This window comes from Protopterus annectens, chromosome 2.part1, assembly GCF_019279795.1.
Source record: "Protopterus annectens isolate FY-2018-M chromosome 2.part1, PAN1.0, whole genome shotgun sequence".
NCBI classification, from domain to species: Eukaryota; Metazoa; Chordata; order Ceratodontiformes; family Protopteridae; genus Protopterus; species Protopterus annectens.
This window is the reverse complement of record NC_056729.1, coordinates 653,219,098-653,237,151: the sequence shown is the minus strand read 5'-3', so window position 1 is coordinate 653,237,151 and position 18,054 is coordinate 653,219,098. Positions and strand designations below refer to the sequence as shown.

The following is an 18,054-nucleotide window of genomic DNA, read 5'->3' as shown; positions in this document are numbered from 1 at the left end:
TGCTGTGCCTCTGTCAAGCAGTGACACTGAAGTAATCCCTGGGGTATATCTGCAATCTCCCATCCATTGGTCAAGACTCCTCTTGAACAAGGCCAGAGAGGTGCTCTGCCTCACATGTACCTGGATTTTGTTCCACAGCATAGGGAGTCTCTGGGTGATGAATCTGTCCCTCCAGCACGTTCTATTTATAACCGTGTCAAGGTTTAAGTCTCCCGCCCTTGTGGTTCTGAGGGATCTAGATTTTTTGAGGTGAAGCATATTCATCAAATCTGGGTTTGACATGGCCTTATATGTCAGGCACAGGTCACCTCTGAGCAAGCGGTATGAGACTGAATAGAGCTGGAGTTCTTTCAGTCGGGCAGCATAAGACATATTTTTGAGACCCTTTATCTTTTGGTGAGGAACTTTTGGGGCCTTTCAAGCTGCAGCAGGTGTCTGGTCAGATACATTCCGAACGGGGCATTGTACTCAATCATAGGTCTAATGAGTGATGAGTACAGGGGACGATGACCTCCCTTGATCTAGATGTGAATCCCTTCATGATCAGGTGGGTGATATAGAAGGTTTTCCTAACTACTTTAGCAACATGAGTGTCAAAGCGAAGGCTACTGTCAACCTGGGTCCTCAGATCCCTGATGACTTTTCTGTGCTCAGTGGATTGCCACCTATATGGTAGCTAGGGGTAACCTTGTTTTTCCCGAAGGGTATGACTATGCATTTTTGGCGTTTAACTTCAGGCCATGGCTCTGGCACCAGTTATCCGTTTCTGTGAGGCCCTTCTGGAGGATATCTGTGTCAGATGTGTTTTCGACTATGGCGCCCAGTTTGCAGTCATCTGCAAACTTTGTCAGCCATAACCCTCCTGTGTTTGCTTGTACTTCAGAAAAGTAGATGCCGAACAAGAGTGGACCCAGGACTGAGCCCTGTGGGACACCACTTGTGACAGGCTTTGAGTCTGACATGGCTCCAGCAACTCTGACCCTGTGGGTTCTGTCACTTAGCCAGTTTGCAACCCATCTTGTGATATATGGGTTTACATTCAAGCTGATGAGTTTTTCGATGATACCTGAATGGGGTATTGTGTCGAAGGCCTTTGCCAGGTCGAGGTAGGCTGTATGGACTGCCTTTCCCTCATCAATGGCCTTGGTGACTGTCTCGAAAAAGTCAACCAAGTTTAAGAGGCAGGATCTGCCTTTGACAAAGCCAAACTGGGTTGGATCCAAAGTCTGCAAGTTCCCTATGTCTTTATTTATGAGTTCCATTATGATCCTCTCCATGGCTTTGCAGATAAGGCTTGTCAAGCTAATGGGCGGTAATTTCCAGGGTCTGTGGAGGCACCGCCCTTATGAAGTGGGACCACAGTCGCGTGCGCCACTCCTTGGGTACGTATCCTGAGGTGAGGCTAAGATTAAACAGCTGTCCTAACTGTGGGTTTAATTCCTCGTTGAGTTCGTGAAGCACACAGCCGGGGACACCATCCGGTCGCATGGATGCTGTGTTTTTGCCTTAGTGTGGGCAGTTCTCACCTGGGCGTTGGAGATGTATAGGGGGCTACAATCCTCTGTAATAGATATCTCTCCTTTTGTGGGGAGGGGAGAAGTTTGCACTGAACCTGTCAGCCAGTATGTTGGCAATGTGTGTAGGTTCAGTAATTTTCACATCATTTTGAACTAATTCTGAGCATATCTGGGAGTTTCCTCCTAGGTTTCTAACATAGCTAAAGAAGGCCTTATGATTCTCTTTAGAGTCCTTGGCGATTTTTCTCTCAAAATTTGCCTTGGATGATTTTATGAGAGCTCTTAGTTTTTACTTATAATGATCAAAGGTGTCTTACCTTTCAAGGATTTTGCTCTATCTTGTAGTAGCTTCCTCCTTTTGTTGTAGAGCTTGTTTATGGCTGGGGTCCACCAGACTGGACGCTTGCCTTTGGTACAGAGAGTCTTAGTTTTGTTTGGGATTGCCTGATCCATGCAGTCCTGTAGGTGCTGGTAGAAGGCATTTGTAAGTGATTCAGCGGTTTGAGTAATGTTTACCACTGGCTCAGGGGCCTTAAAGGAGACCACACTAGTTTTTAGAAGTGTGAAATCGGCTTTTGAGAAGTTTTTCACTGTGGTCTTTTTTGTTTCAGGTGGGGCGGGATGAGGACCTCCAGCGAGATTAGTTTATGATCTGATCTCACCAGTGAGGGGTATACTTCCGGTGTTGAACATTTTGATCCCATGTTCGTGATGATGAGATCAAGTATGTTTTCTCCTCTTGTGGGGATGGTGACTAGTTGTTCCATGGTATTTGAGTTTATGAACTCCAGGAATCTTTGGGTTAGAGTGTTCGGGCTTGAGTAGTGTTCCCAGTCTATATTAGGGTAGTTGAAGTCACCTAGTATGATGGTGTTTGGAGATACATTTATCCTCCAATGTTTTCAGGAAGGCCATGTGAGGTTCCTGAGTTTGAGAGGGTGGCCTGTAACATGCTACAAATTGCAGAGCAGTCTTGCCTATGGTTAATTGCACCTGGATGGTCTCCGATGCATCGGCGTTGCCACCAACCTTGAGGTGTGGGTGTCCTTTATGAATATGGACACCCTCCTTTCTTGGTGTTGTCCGGATTTTGGGGCCGGAACGCATGATATGAGGTGAAACCTGTTAGTTCTGGGGTGCTCTCAGGAGCCTTGAACCAGGTTTCTGTCACAGCACAGACATCGATGTTCTCCATATTGAGAAGGGCCTCGAGTCGTGCATCTTGAGATTGAGACTTCTGGCATTGAGCAGCATTACCCTTAGTTTTTTCCTTTTGGTGTTCTAGGGTGGTAGGTTTAGAATTTGAGCCTTGCTAAAAAGGCACTATGGGGTGGCAAGAGCCTTTGCCAATATCCGGAAGCCCAGGGTGACAGGTGCAAGCCGTCCCTTGAAGCAGCATGGCTTGTCCAGCATGTCATCCCAGGCAGACAGACATTGGATCCCCTTTGAATGACACCAGAATTTAAGCCAATTATTAAAGCTGATCATCTTATCACTGTATTGTGGCATCATTCTAGGTGAAGGTAGGATACTGCTCAAGGTCAGGGTCATACCTGCCTGGGCTACATAATCAGAGAGCTCCTCGATGTCCCTTTTCATGTAGTCCAAGGAGGTACGTCTCAGGTCGTTGACACCAGCGTGGACAATGACTGAGTCGTACTTGTACCTGCTGTTGAGAGACCTGAGTGCTTGCGTTATGTGGCGGATTCTAGCGCCCGACAGGCAGCTTACTGTGACCTTCTCTTTACTCAGTCTGGTGAGTGGGACGTCAGTGTGTCTGACTATGGAATCACCAATGACAAGTGTGTCTGGCATTTTGTTTGGCCTTAAGGGCTGTGTTCATGGGTGAAGCTCTTGCAGTGGTCATATACAAACACGTGTTTGGTAATGCATGGTAGCATATGCTTTTGTTATCTTCTAAATAATGTTCAAGCCTAGACAAGGCACATCAGAAAAACTACCATGGCCTCAGTATACTGACAGTGCCAGATTCTTTGGCTGCCCAGTTCTCACCTCCCCGTAAGAGCTATATCATGGAATAAATGAACCACACTGGGACAAAGTCAGGTGGGGAGAGAGAGAGAGAGAGACTGGAATCACATGAAAATCAGAAAGACAAAAATATAACAGTAAAACAACTAAATTACTGTTTTTAAACCATAACTCAAGATTTCCCAGTATAAATTAAAAAGAAGTGGATCCATGAGTGCACAGTGGTGTAATCCCGATTTTCTATGAAATTATGCCGAAAAGGTATAAATTCTTGATAAAAAATTCTTTAAAAAATGCCATTCAAGTCACCAGCTGGAGCCAAATTATACATTTTTTAATTTATGTGCCAAACTTTCATGGGTCATACTAAAAGATGCGTTTGAGAAACTGTGAACAGCCCAGTAAATGCCAGACCCAAGTGAAGTATCTGACTTTTTAGTGGAGCAAACAATAATTGATTTTGAGTAAATATATCCATCTTCCACAAATCCATGTTATATTTTCTTCCTGAACCCTGTAGTAATAGAATAATGTAAATAAAAGCAGTACAGGATTTGATCATTTACACTTGATCATAAGAAGTGTGTGAATAGTATCGTGTAATATAGCTGAGAAATAGAAAATCATCACTCTTCATTTATAATACCCATATACTCCTGTTCAGGGCTGCTAGTAAGCCAGAGCATGCTGTGGCACTCAAAAGGTATAAAGGTAGAGGGCAAACATACACACACACACATTTATACACACCTAAGGGCAATTTACAAGATCACCACCACTTTAGCATTCCTTTCAGATGTCAAAGGAAGTTGAACACTTGACAAAAACCTACATGGTCACAGGGAGGGCATGCAGAATCTGCTCTCGCACAAAATGCACTCCAGCTATGAACTGAAATGGAGAAACAAGCACTATAATAAAATAAAACTAAATATGCCAATGTGTGATGTACAGGAGAGATATAATTCAAAAGTCTGTTGTTAAATGCATTAAGTTTGTAAATAGCATTAGCATACCTGTCAGAACTAGTCACTTCCTTATTTCATGTATGGCATGCTTTAGTTTGTCTTTTCTTGCATGTTTTACCGTGTATATTTGTAAACTAAGTGCAAAGTTCCTTTTTATAGAGAAAAATAAATGAGTATATACAATGTGCTCATATTTTTACAAACTTGAGAAGAGTACCTCATAAATAATAGAAGTTTGAAATGTTTAGTACACAGACAAGCTGAGTTTTTTGTTTTGTTTTGGTTTAGTAATGTGGTGCAAGGTAAGTGTCACTTTACAGGCCACAGAGTGCACTGATATGATTTGTTAATGGCAAACAATCATTTTTGCTATTTTTACCTCCACTACCTGGTGATCATTAGGTTTCTGTCCGCCAGTCAACCCATTCATTCCCTTATCACTGTGGACAAGAGTCAAAAAGTGAAGCTGTCATTTAAGTAGTGCAGCCAACAGCGCAGTTTGAAAATGTTCAGGAGAAGTCACACCTCCTAATGTGGTGGTTGAGTGCCTACAACCCCCCCAATAGGTGAAATAAGCCCCCCTTTTTTCCGCTCCCTCCTGCCCTGCTTGGCTTCTTCCAATGCCAGGGCCACTAATCAACCCCCAGTCACCTGGGTCACAGTCAGGACTTCATCCATTTGCTCCATGGAGCCAGTCAAGAAACAGTTCTAAAGAAGGAAATATGACTGCAAAAAGTAAAATGCCTGCGCTTAACTATGTAAATTAGGGCCAGATTGCTCCTGCATAACATTATAATGCTCCATAAAACATGTTAGTATATCACCAGTCTATTGCAAGCTTGACTACTTTTTTATTAACCTAATTCTTCTAAGTTTAACCATCGTTTAACAGTCTTGCTACACTGGTATGCTGTAAAATTTGATGCATTATATCTTCTGTTGTCTATGTATGATAATGTATGACATGTAAAAATGTTCTACATTCTGATTTCTTACACTACAGAAGGAAGACATGTCAGACAAGGACCGTTGGCAACACCTTGCCGATCTGGCTGATTTTGCTTTGGCTATGAAGGTGACACTGATGAATATCAACTACCAGTCATTCAATAACTTCATGCTTCGAATCGGTAAGTCTCAAATGATCCTTACCACTCATCTGATTTCATCAGTGTTATGTTTTTTCATACTAGATCAGTGTTTGGAATCATTAGATAGTTCCATCACATGATTTGTGTTATCAGAGCTATAAGGCTCTTTATGCTCTGGATAGTTAAGTAATTCTATTGTAAAACATTTTACCAGATTCCACTATTTGATATATATATTTTTTTACTTAAAGAGGAGAGAGACAGATAAACAAATCCATTTTTTCATTATGTGAATGAAGAAAATGAGGGTCTCCCAGCTCATTTTCTTCTAGATTTTATTCTGATGATATTAAAGTAAGTCAACTTCTGTGAATTAACAGCCCTGCAGTGCAAAACAGACTTACTAGAATCAAAACTGCTGGTAGTTGCTGAACAGAATCCTGGGAAGAAAGCTGCAGACTTTGAAAACAAAACATGGTAAAAATGGTTCTGTTTACTTTACTGAAGCTAAAAGACCTAAAACTGAATATTGAATTGCACACGTTCACAAACTGGCAAATATGAAATGCTGCCATGCTTTTAAATCAAGTCTAAAGACAAGCTTCTTCTAGATTTTACACAGGGGCTAGTGTCCTGCAATCCCAAACTTCCCAGATCCTGCCTTCTATTATGCTGTCACACTGAGGTTGCACAGACTCAGGTGAAAGACAGATATTTTTGCAGTGGTGCAAAATAGCATGTTGTACCTTCCCAAGGTAATGTGACCTCATGATGGCAATGTAAACAAAAGGAGTTATGGGATGGAGGGGGGCTAGTTCCCTTTCAAAAAGCACAGAGTCTCATCAGTAATCAATGCAGTGCATGCCAGTTCATTATGCTAAGTTTGTTATTTTATTTATGTATTGTATCTTTTGTATTGGAGACAGCTTTGGTAAAGTAGATCTTAAGTGGAAAAAAATCTTTTTTCATACATATCTAAAAGGAGACTGAATGATCTGGCTACAATGAATTTTCAGCAACTTTATTGGAGTCATTTGAGATCCCTAATCTTATAGACGTTTTGCAGTCAAAAATAAGCCTTCATGCCTTAGACACAAGGCCAACTATTGTGTAAATACTATTGCATTTGTCATTTGTTTTAAGACTTAAAAAGATTCCATCCTTAAATATTTTTGGTTTTCAGATAAAAATGCACAACTGGGAGATATAGTCACGTTTCAAACACCTAGTTATCTGGCTTGATCAGTACATTACCTTTCCTTACAATATTTATGATACTAAGACTAAAATTAACAAACTCCTTTTTTGGTCTACGAAAACTTTCCACTTCCTCCCCTAGATGGAAGAATGGCTATTGAAAAAAAGGGTACTTCTACCCAATTGCAATATGGGCTTTCCATTATTGTAGCAACCTCCAAAATCACTAAAATTCTCTGCAAACCTCTGCATATAGTATGTGCACATTTATTTTACCAGTTCCACAAAGGGTGCGTTATTGCTCTACCTTAGCTAAAGCAAAATGGCTGCCAGTATAACACAGAGTCACTTTACTTTTGCCTTCTTTATTCACAGATATATCTACATATAATGCTTAATTTTGTCAATAGATTAGTCAAATGCAGTGCAACCTACACCCTCTGATCCAACTCGCCCTCCATTCCCACTTTACTTACACCTCATAATAAATTGTACAGCACAGATTATTGTCTCTCAGTTACTGGTTTCCCAAACATGGGGATCTCTCCCAGCATATATTAATTCCATTTCCATCTACACTAAATGCAGACTCCTTCTCAAAAATACCTTTTTAGTGAAGTTCTATTTATATGGTTTCTGAATATTAGTATCACCTAGTTACTAGATTCCATATCTAATCATCTAATTCTACAGTTAAAATATCTTTCCTATGGATTATGCCTTTCATCTTCTTGACTCTTCCTCATATTTATTACCTACCTCTATTGCCCTGCTCATATTTTGTCTTATATCCTGTCTTTATATTCAGACAAATCATATGGTTAATATCCTGTTCAAATCCTGTTCAATCTCTCCCATAATCTCCAGACTCTCTCTATCCCTTTTATTCTGTTTTCTTAAGTACACTTTTTTCCTAATCATCAGTATGTCCCACACACTGCTAAAACTATGTAATTATTATATGTAGTTCATATTGTATGAAGATATATTACAATCTCTCAGATTCCGAATGCATGTTTAGTTATCTGCCTTTACTGAAAATATCAGTCTTTTCTGTTTGTTTGTAGTTCCAGACTGAACCTGAAAATGGTCCCTCTATAACAAATGAAAATAAAATAAAATAAAAACAAAAATAAAACAAGGTATACAAAATGTAACTGCTTTGAATGTCCTTTCACAAAAATTCATAGCCAGTACTTTCTTTTTTGTTTCAAATTGGTGATAACTACAAATTGTGATGATATGACTCATTGTCATATTACTGTATTGATATAATGTTACATTGATTTCTCCAAGTCCTTTGGAGAATGATGGCAATGGACCCCATTCCTAAGTCAAAGTACAATTAAAGTTTGTATTGTTTCAGCCTTTGATGTTAGCCAGAAGTACTCTTTGCAGCACCTACAATGTGCCCAGAATTGGCTCCTTCTGCAATTCATATAGAGTTACATGCATCAGTAGCATATCTAAATATGACTGTAAATTATTTTTTATGAGACCCATTGCACCTACTACTATTGGAACTCTCTGGGTATCCTTCTTCCAGATTGCTATATTTTCTGCCCACAAATCATGGTACTTTATGACTTTGTGTCTCTCTGTACACACGATGATATAATCACTGGGTGTAGCAATTTCAGTGATCAATTCTATGTTTGCCGTCTTTTCATAGCTTACTATATCTGCTTTTCTTGCATCTGTTTTTTTGAACTGTTGGTAATGGGTGATCCCAAATGATATAAAGTTCATCATTCTGTATAATGCTTTGTGGCTTATGTTTCCAATATGTTGTCAATTTAATATTGTAGTGTTTGCGCAGTCCACACTGCAACATTATTATACCTTTTAGTATACAGGCCCTATGCTGTTAGTGTATTTTGCCTTTACTCATATCTCTGTCTTTTTTGTTTGTAGTTCCAGGCTGAACCTGAATGTAGTCCCTCTATAACAAATGCAAATGAAATAAAATAAAAACAAACATAAAACCAAATTTACAAAATGTAACTTCTTTGAATGCCCTTTCACAAAAGTCCATATCCAGAATTTTCTTTTATGTGTCAAATTTATGATAACAAATTATGATGATATGACTTGTCATGTTACTGTATTGATATAATTTATTTTAATTTCTCCAAGTCTTTTGAGTTTCTAATACCATGACGAGAATGGACCCCATTCCTAAGTGAAAATATGATTAAAGTTTGTAAAATTAATATTGTTTCAATCTTTGATGTCAGCTCTTCGCAGTAACCACAATGTGCCCAGAATTGACTCAGTCTGCAATTCAAATGGAGTTACATGTATCAGTAGCATATCTAAATGTAACTATAAATTATTTTTTTATGAAACCCATTGCTCCTACTTTTAAGGAACCTGCATTGGTCTGTTTCTCCCACATGTCTAATGGACTTTGTAAACCAGCAGATATGCACCCAGGATATGCACTCACTGTCCTGGGCCACCAATATTAACTTGTCATCTTTTGGTTTAAATTCACCTCATCTTAACCATTCCTGTATCAGATCCTGATTGACATGAGGTTGTTTCAGGAGCTTTTTTGTAGTTGCAACCATATTTATTCCTTTTTCACATTTCTTGCCTTCTCATCTCATCGTTCTCCTTATATTCTTTCTTTTGTTTTTTTGTTTTTTTTGGCACATTCAATTGCTGCCTCATTTTATTTGCTTCTAGTCTGATTTCGATTCCCACTTGACATCAATATGCTTCTGTTAAACTAAGCAGGGAAGCCATCTTAGACTTGTTCTCATCATGTTTTAAAGCTTTCACTGTGTGTGGATCTGGTGAGATCAGCAAGTGTGTGTATGCCATCTTATGATTGCAGATCTATATATGTAATCAGTTTTGAGGAGGCCCATACTTCCTTTAGAACAAGTAATATATAATCTTGGTGTACACTGGTTTTATATATCATTTGATAAACGTGAAGCATTTTTCTTGTTTTCCTGTCCAACTGATACAGTGCCTTTTGGGGCCAGTCAGTCACCCCAAAACTGTAAGTTAGAGTAGGAAGAGCAGATTGGTCTGTAGCTTGGGCTTTGTTCCTAGATGTCAGGGTTGTTTTGAGTATTAATTTTAATCTTCTAAAATATTCCTTACTGAGTTTTGTTTGTACTACTTCATGTTTTATTGACAATCCTTCATCATTTTCCAAATATGTATACATTCCTTCATGCTCAAGTTCCATTATACCACATTCCTGTCTCTGACTGATATTTTCTTGATGCTGTAGCTTTTCTCCTTAAATGTTGTTTTTGAACATTTATCAAGACCAAATGTAATCTTTATATTATCTGAGAAAGTTTTGACCACTTTGCAGTTGTGCTTTCAGCTCCTTATATCATGAACCATACAGTTTTAAATCATCCACAAAAAGAAGATAAGTCTTCACACTTTGTTGCTTTCTAGGAACCAAATTGTAACCATGACCTAATCTGTTAAATAGACAGCTTAATGGGTTAAGGGCAGGACAAAAGAGCAGCTGTGACAAAGTGTCACCAAGAAATACCACACTTTGAATTATGAAATAATTTGTCCTTGATCATGGCTTAGGTACAATGTGGTTTGCCACTGTTTCATGGTCACTGCAATGTAATTGATCAATGTACTAGATGTGTTACATTACGTGAATGTAATTTGTGGGGCTTTTCTCCACAGGCCTCCACTGAAAATTGATGCATAACCCAGTTAGTCTTTCTGGTCAGTACATGCAAACAAGTAAAGAAATAAATAAAAATAAGAATATACATGTATAACAACAATACATTTCATGCTGGGGGAAAAGAGAGAGAGATTAGTCTTCTGTTTAAAACACAGAAAGAGAATAGTATTAAATTCCAGGTGGACTAGGATATATTTTTATAAAGCTATGAGTAAAGATGAAATAATATTTTTTGAGTATGCTTAAAAGATGCTTAAGAGAGGGGATAAAAGAAATCTGCAATTATGGGATAATTCAAATAGAAAAAAAGATGACAGAAAAGATATAAAGAACTGGATAGCTGTAATTTTAGGAATCATAGATTACAGAATATGTATGAAAATTTTGCAAAAAAAAAGAATGGAAAAGGTGCTGGATCAGGTATTAGATAATGGAGTTTCTGGTGTTAAAGGCAGAGAAGTAAAAGAGATATTAATAATGATTAAAGAAGTTATCAATTTGATACTAGAAAGAAATGACATATGAATAGCAATGTGATGTTTCAAAAACTTTTGACAGGGTTAGACATGAGGCAATGTGCAAAATACATGAAGCATAAGGTATAAGTGAAAAAACAGTAAAATTTATAAATACATGTTATGAGATTCTGGGGCAAGGGCGATGTTAAATGGATAGCTTGAAAAAAGCTAATCTAGAAAAGGGAGTATGGCAAAATTGCTCACTATGAAAGTTTGTGTCTGTTTTATTAATGAATGCTGTAAAGCAAATATGTGAATATAGATTACAAAATGCAGCATAGGAATTAGATAGTGGGATTAAAGTACCAATATGCATATCATATGCAGATGACTTGGTTGTATTTACAAAAACAAAGTATGAATGGATGAAGTAATAGTAAGACTTAATATATTATTAAACAAAGCAGGATTACTATTAAACAATTTTAAAAGGATATGGTGCAGTAAGAAAAATAAATGGAATATATTATCATAGAAAAGAAATAAATATACTAGGTATAAGATTTGATGAATATGAACGAGTAATAGAACAATGTAAAGAAAAATTGGAAGAAGTAAGGAAATTGACAGCATGGTGGAAAACTTTTATTGTTTCTTTAAAAAAAGTATATATATTAAATGCCTATGTGGTAGTAACTTTAGCATACATAAGTAGAGTTTATATGTTTCCAAGTAGTTTGGGGAAAGAAATAATGAATATTTTTTAATTTAATTTTAGTTGAGGTGGAGGATTAAATTAAGAAGCTATCAGTGAACTGTTTCCTGTGATCCTGTGGTGCAAGGTTTGACTCCCTTAACCTCCATTGCCTAACTGTCTGACTTTAAACAAGTCATTTATTGAGACAGTCAATACTCTTGGACTGAGTCTGAAAAAAATCACAGAGATCAGAGCTGTACCCCAGAAAACAAATACAAATAAATAAATTAAATCTTGTGAGAAGGGGTATAATGTGTAATAGCAAAGAAGAAAAAGAATTACATTTGAAAAGCCCTATTGTATACTTGGCCCTGATTCCAAAAGACTTGCTGTCAGTGTAAGTGACTTATTCTCGTGCAAGTCTGCCCTGATTCTGAAAGACATGCTCTTGATGTAAGTGACTTCCTTCAGTGTAAGGCCCATCTCTAAAAAAGTCTTATATCAGGGGGCCAGATTCCAGAAGACTTCTCTCAAAGTAAGCTACTTACTCTGAGACCAAGTCTTTTAGAATCTGGCCCTTGGTATCTATGTATTTGTTCCAGGTTATAAAAAGGTTCATTAAACAGAGACCCGAAGGTCATTATAAGCCTAGCCATGTGTACCAAGTATAATACTAGAGAAACCAAATATAAAGGATCTTGCCTAAACTCAAGATCTTAGTTAACAATGACTGCCCATATCTAGGAGGGTCACAGGTGATAATTTAAATCTATTAGTCATGTAATCATTTGTCTTTTAACATTGTTATTTATGCCTAGCTGCCCTTCAATTGCTGACTAATACAATCAGTTTACTGTTCGGATAATTAATATACACTTACTCTCAGACTTTTTATCATTTTAATTGACTTTTTTGCAGCCCTTGTTTGTATCATCCGTTGTATTATGACTCATTTATTTCTTCATAAAATGCTTATATTTAAGCAATTGCTGACTGATTGCAAACTATTTCTTATATTTAGGTAATACTGTATATTAGCATTCTCTGAAATACTTGTCTGTCTTTTGCCAAATGTCTGGTAGGGACTGTGACAAAGGGAAATACTGTCAGCCCGGCTAGATGGAATTTTGTAAATAATTCTATGTCATTTGTGAATATTAATATAATTTATATAGAAATGTAACAGAAGGAAATCCTGCCAGCCTGGGTAGCTGGAATTTTTATAAGTGGTTATGTGTCATTTGTGAATGCCAACATGCTTTATGTAAGATGCTTGTGCTACAACTGTGTTACTGTATGTTATGTACTGAACTAAAATGTAACCAGAGCATGCCTTGCTGTCTTAGAACAGAAATGTATATAAACTATTGTAGCTGTGTAAATGTATATATTTTTAAAAGTGAGAACTAGAACATAGAGGGTAAACTTGCAAAACTTCAAGAAAATAGTTGAAATTAAATTGTTTTACAAATGAGCTGTAAAAGTTATCTTTCAGTTTCAGTCAACAGAAGACAGGATGTCTATACTAGGGGACTCTCTGTATTGTTTTGTAAGTGTTTTATTGTTTTATGTCCTCTAACAGTTGCAAACATCCAAAGGCTATGTATTTTCACAGATACATGTTAAATGTGTTTCGTTTCTGACATGAGGTTTAGCTTGAGAACTAAAGTGACAAAAAGTGATATCATCCAAGCTAATCCAGCAGTAATATCTGATATTAATTTAAGAACTCTCTGAGAGAGAAACAGGGCATTTTGTATCTGTCTTTGATGTGACAGTGTCAGCTGGGAAACATCCACTCATCTAGGGCATAGTAACTCATTTAGATTCAGATAGGAATATAGTTAAGTATAGTTTAGATGTTTTCTTTGCTTATTTGAGACTGTCCTGCAATGTTGTCAACTATTTCCTGTGATTTTGAACTCTGAAGTTACTGTGATGACTTATTGAGTATTTTCTTGTTCTTTTAGTATTTATTATTAAATATATTTAAACCTTTCAACAGTAGGATTGGACACCCTTTACTAAGGGCCTTAAAGTAGCTGAAAAGTTTAGCTGTTGGCAGTCAGAACTACCTTATAGTCTGGGCAGAAGGGAGCATAGCTAGTAAACCTGTGCCAGCCTTTCCCAGGAGTGTGTGTGTGTGTGTGTGTGTGTGTGTGTGTGTGTGTGTGTGTGTGTGTGTGTGTGTGTGTGTGTGTGTGTGTGTGCATGTGTGCGTGCGTGTGTGTGTGTGTGTGTGTGTGTGTGTGTCATCTACATGGGCAGGGGACGTGAAGCACTGGTTGGACAGAGAGGGTACTGGAGATCTTGGTTTGGCCACTCAGTTGAGAGCTCAACCCTATAGCTGTGCCAATAGGGAGTATTATTGGGGATCTGGAGAAAGTGGGAGAAACCAGCCCCAGAATGAATGTGATCTCTGTATGCTGTTAAGGGAAATTGCACTTTACTGTGTTTGTACTTGTCATCCTCCCAGTATGCATGTTCCCCACTGTTGCCAGTGGTGAGTATTGATGCTACTTGATTACTGGGCCAGTGCTGGGGCATCACAGGGACTTCACTAAGAAATCAGGGCACCTGCAGCAAAACTATCTTTTTTGTGTATTAATAGTCAAGAACTTGTTGGAAAACGTATCCATTTCCATTTGCAGGTAAGATTGTCTAGGTCACTCTTTGTGAGATGTTGTCCTCCAGTTACAACAGCAGGAAAGTCCTCGCCAGGATAATGGATGCCATACAGTACATATGAATGAATTTATGCTAACCTTAAAATCTCTAGAAATAAGTACCTGTCCTATTTTTCATTCCTTTACTACAGGCATTATGGATGTGCCCTGCGTACTCTGTTCCATTCACAGTAATGTTACTGTAGTTGCCACCCTTTACATTGTTAACTCTATATTAGGGTGAAGTGCGTACAATAATACACGCTTTATCAGACTTTATATTGGCTTTTACACCCTTCAAAGATGTTGGTGTCCTACTATTTGATTCTACCAGAAGCTAGTAATTAAGGAATTTTTTGAGCATTTAGGAAAGGATTTTTTAACCATGTTTGTCTCTGGAATTTACTACGTTTTCTGCTGTGCGTTGACCTGACATCATAGCAGTTCACAAGTTCCTCATAACATATATTTTTCATAAAGCTTAGCATACCACTGGCCCAGTCTCAACATTTAAGGTTGACGTTATGATTGTTTTCTTAACTATTATTTTCAGCCTTATTGAATATTTATTAGATATTTATCTGCTCTAGAATGTTTCACTGAGGTTTTAAATATTTGTAACATTTTTGTTACAGTCCTACACTTAGGCTTGATTTACTGACTGCCTGATTTTGTTCCCTTCCCCTTCTTGATATATTTGCAACCTGTAGCCTTGAAAAAACTCTGTACATATCAACTAAGCTCATTGCTAGTTTTTGTGTGTAAGCTAAAAGACTAATTCCATTCTAAACAGTAATAAAAAATTAAGTGGAGTCAACACCAGAAACAGCAGTCTCAGTCAGACAGAAATGCACAGATAGGATAATTCACAGCGATATCAATATAGTGAAAAAAGAAAGCGCTATTGTGCCCCAAAGTTGATGTTATATTCCCAGATTTTCCCCTTTTGTACCGTCTTACCGTCTCTTGCCATCAGAGTCCAACTTATCTATTTCTGCTGCAGCATACATACTATAACCTCAGCAACTTAAGATCATTCCCATCTGTATCAATGCTTCAAACTTTGTATTTATGCTTTTTATCAAGGTTCTGTTATTTTAAAAACTTGTCATAATATCCATATGGTATATTCATATTTAACATTGTCCTGATTGTTTTATATTCTGTTCGTTTTTTCTCTGGATCTAGTTTATGCAGAGCCATTTCAGCAGATGTCTATCCTCTGGAAAGGGGAGGAGTGTGTAGTTCAAAACTTTCTTCCCCCTCATTTGTTTCTTAATTACAGTCTTAAGTCTTAGAATACATATTTGGACAGGTATCCTACTCACAGAGTGCAGTGCCTCTGTTTTTTTAACATTGTCTACATTCTTATAGCCTTCTTTATCCGGCCTTTGAAATTTGTTATTTTTTTTAATAACAGGCATTATCTCTTGATTCAAAGTGAGATAATTTAGTAGTTAACCTGTTTCTAATGCCAACTGTGATTGCATTAAAGAGCAAATGAATACTTAAAACTTGTATATGTAATGTCTGTGCCCCATATGATGACTATTTCCTAATAAAACTGTTCATTGAAAAATAAATGCTGACTTTGCTTTTGCCATAAAATGGCAGTCAGCAGTAATTAGAAATAGAACCAAATATGAGCTTCAGAGGCTGTACTCATAGAACACCATCTACCAGTTTCCACATTCAAGATGCAACATGTGGAGTCTGACAGATTTTCATGTACATAAACAAGTCACAAAAGTTTCTGATTCCTTGAATATTATGTGATTGTTATACATTCAATTCTGGCATTAAATTCTGCTACATAAAAAGCTGATCTGAATAGAATTATGAGCAATTATACAATAAAACTTTGTTAATATTGGAAAATGTTCATGCTTATGGGACAGAGCATTTCAAAGTATCCACTGTAAATCCTGCATTACCAAAAGAAAGAAGTCTGACTGGACATAGTTCTTAAAAAGAAAGGCTACAGCTACCACTGGAGATCCTTTACCCACCCCATGGTCAGACACGAAAACATAAATATTCCCACTGGGACATCAGCAGTCTGTAAGTATCCTTGAGAAAATGGTAGAATGCTTATAAATTCCTATATCTTTAAAAAAAGCAACTTGTGCAAGAAAATTAACAGAACATGTGCACTGTTCAAGAAATTTGGATAAAGAGCATTATTTTGTGCCAAACAGCCCACAAAGATAAAAGGTTTCATCAGAATGTCTTTTAAATCTAGTGTACATTCTGTTCTTAAATGAAAAAAGTAGCAGAAGCTGCATTATAACTAACGCATGTACAAGTGTCAGTATATACGTCACGCACATGCACAGTACAATAGTTAGCAGTCCTCAGCTTAAGAAAATTATGACATAAACAAGATATCCTGCCATACAATGAAATTATTTAAAAAGGTAAGCAATTTATTTTATTTTAAAATAATGGCATTGTATAATAACAATCCAGTCTTGTATATGAATAGTGTAGGATTTAACCATGGTGGGCTTTGTTTGATCACTCAGGCTTCATCCTTATGATAAAGCCACACCAACCATAAGTAAAGATTATGAAAAAGAAGAAGAATAGACGTTCTCCAGAGGTATGAATGCACTCCCAGTTAGAACCACAGCCATGGTTAACAAAACAATTATCATGAAATACTGGTAGAGCAAACCAAGGCACAACGACAATAAAAATATCATAAAAACATTTTATTTGTGTGAGCGCTTTCACGGCTTAAACCTTCTGCTTCATCAGACATTTTAAAACCATTTTGACTGTTACATTTTAAAGAATTCTTTAGCCAATGGCAACACATTAACAGTCATTATCCAATTAGTCTGTTAAAGAAACAGACAATATATAACGAACATATAAAAATATACATAAAAATTTTTAAACATAAAACTGTATTTAAACATAAAAATATATAACACTTCATGAAGACATAACATATAAGCCCTATATTATTTAAATCTCCTGTTTTTTAGGATAGGTTTGATGCATATTTTATCATTTAGCCCTTTACCCTTATTACTTCTCATTCTAATGTTCCATCTCAGTTCCGTGGATTCCACCTTATTTTCTATGTCACCCCCACGAACATTGTCATAGATTACCTCCAAAACCATAAATTTAAAACTATGTGTAGTATCATTTATTGCAATATGTTTAGCCAAAGCATTGGTACATATAGAATTATTTATACAGTAAATATGTTCTCTTATTCTATCACGAAGACGACAATCTGTTTTACCTATAAAGAAACTATTACAAGTCTGGCATGCAGCTAAATACACTAAGTGTATAGTATTACAATCAGCCCAAACCTGAAAATGCAAAAGTTTTCCTGTGTCAGGATGTAAAAATTCATTTGAACTATCAATAAATTTACACCAGTTACAATTTTTACAAGGAAAAGTCCCATTTACTTTGTTTAAACCAATATGTATAGCTTCTTTAGGGAAGCATAAAAATCTTTTTAGATTCTTTTTATTTTTATATGTAAAACTAGGTTTTTTGCCCACTATAGAGGCTACTTCGGGGTCAGTGGTTAATATAGACCAGTTATTTTTTATAACTTCCTCGATACTACGAATATTTCCTGAATGAGTAAGAGGCATCCTAAGCAGGCACGTATCTCTATCAGTCTACCAAGAATTTCTCCTAGGTCTATCAGAAAAATATGGTTTCCCCATATTATTGTGAGACTCTACTACCTTGTTTAAAATGGTGTCAACTTCTCTTTTGTTATATCCTCTTTCACAAAATCACATTGAAAGGGAG

General features: G+C 37.0%; 1 protein-coding gene across 1 annotated transcript in view; it reads left to right on the top strand.

The window, feature by feature from the left end:
• The window catches only part of ADCY3 (adenylate cyclase 3), a 2,166,879-nt gene that overhangs the window by 2,013,956 nt on the left and 134,869 nt on the right, over positions 1-18,054 (top strand). The window contains exon 18 of the mRNA XM_044062394.1: positions 5,481-5,607. Within this exon, the coding sequence (XP_043918329.1) occupies positions 5,481-5,607 (127 nt within the window). The remainder of the gene's footprint in view (positions 1-5,480; positions 5,608-18,054) is intronic.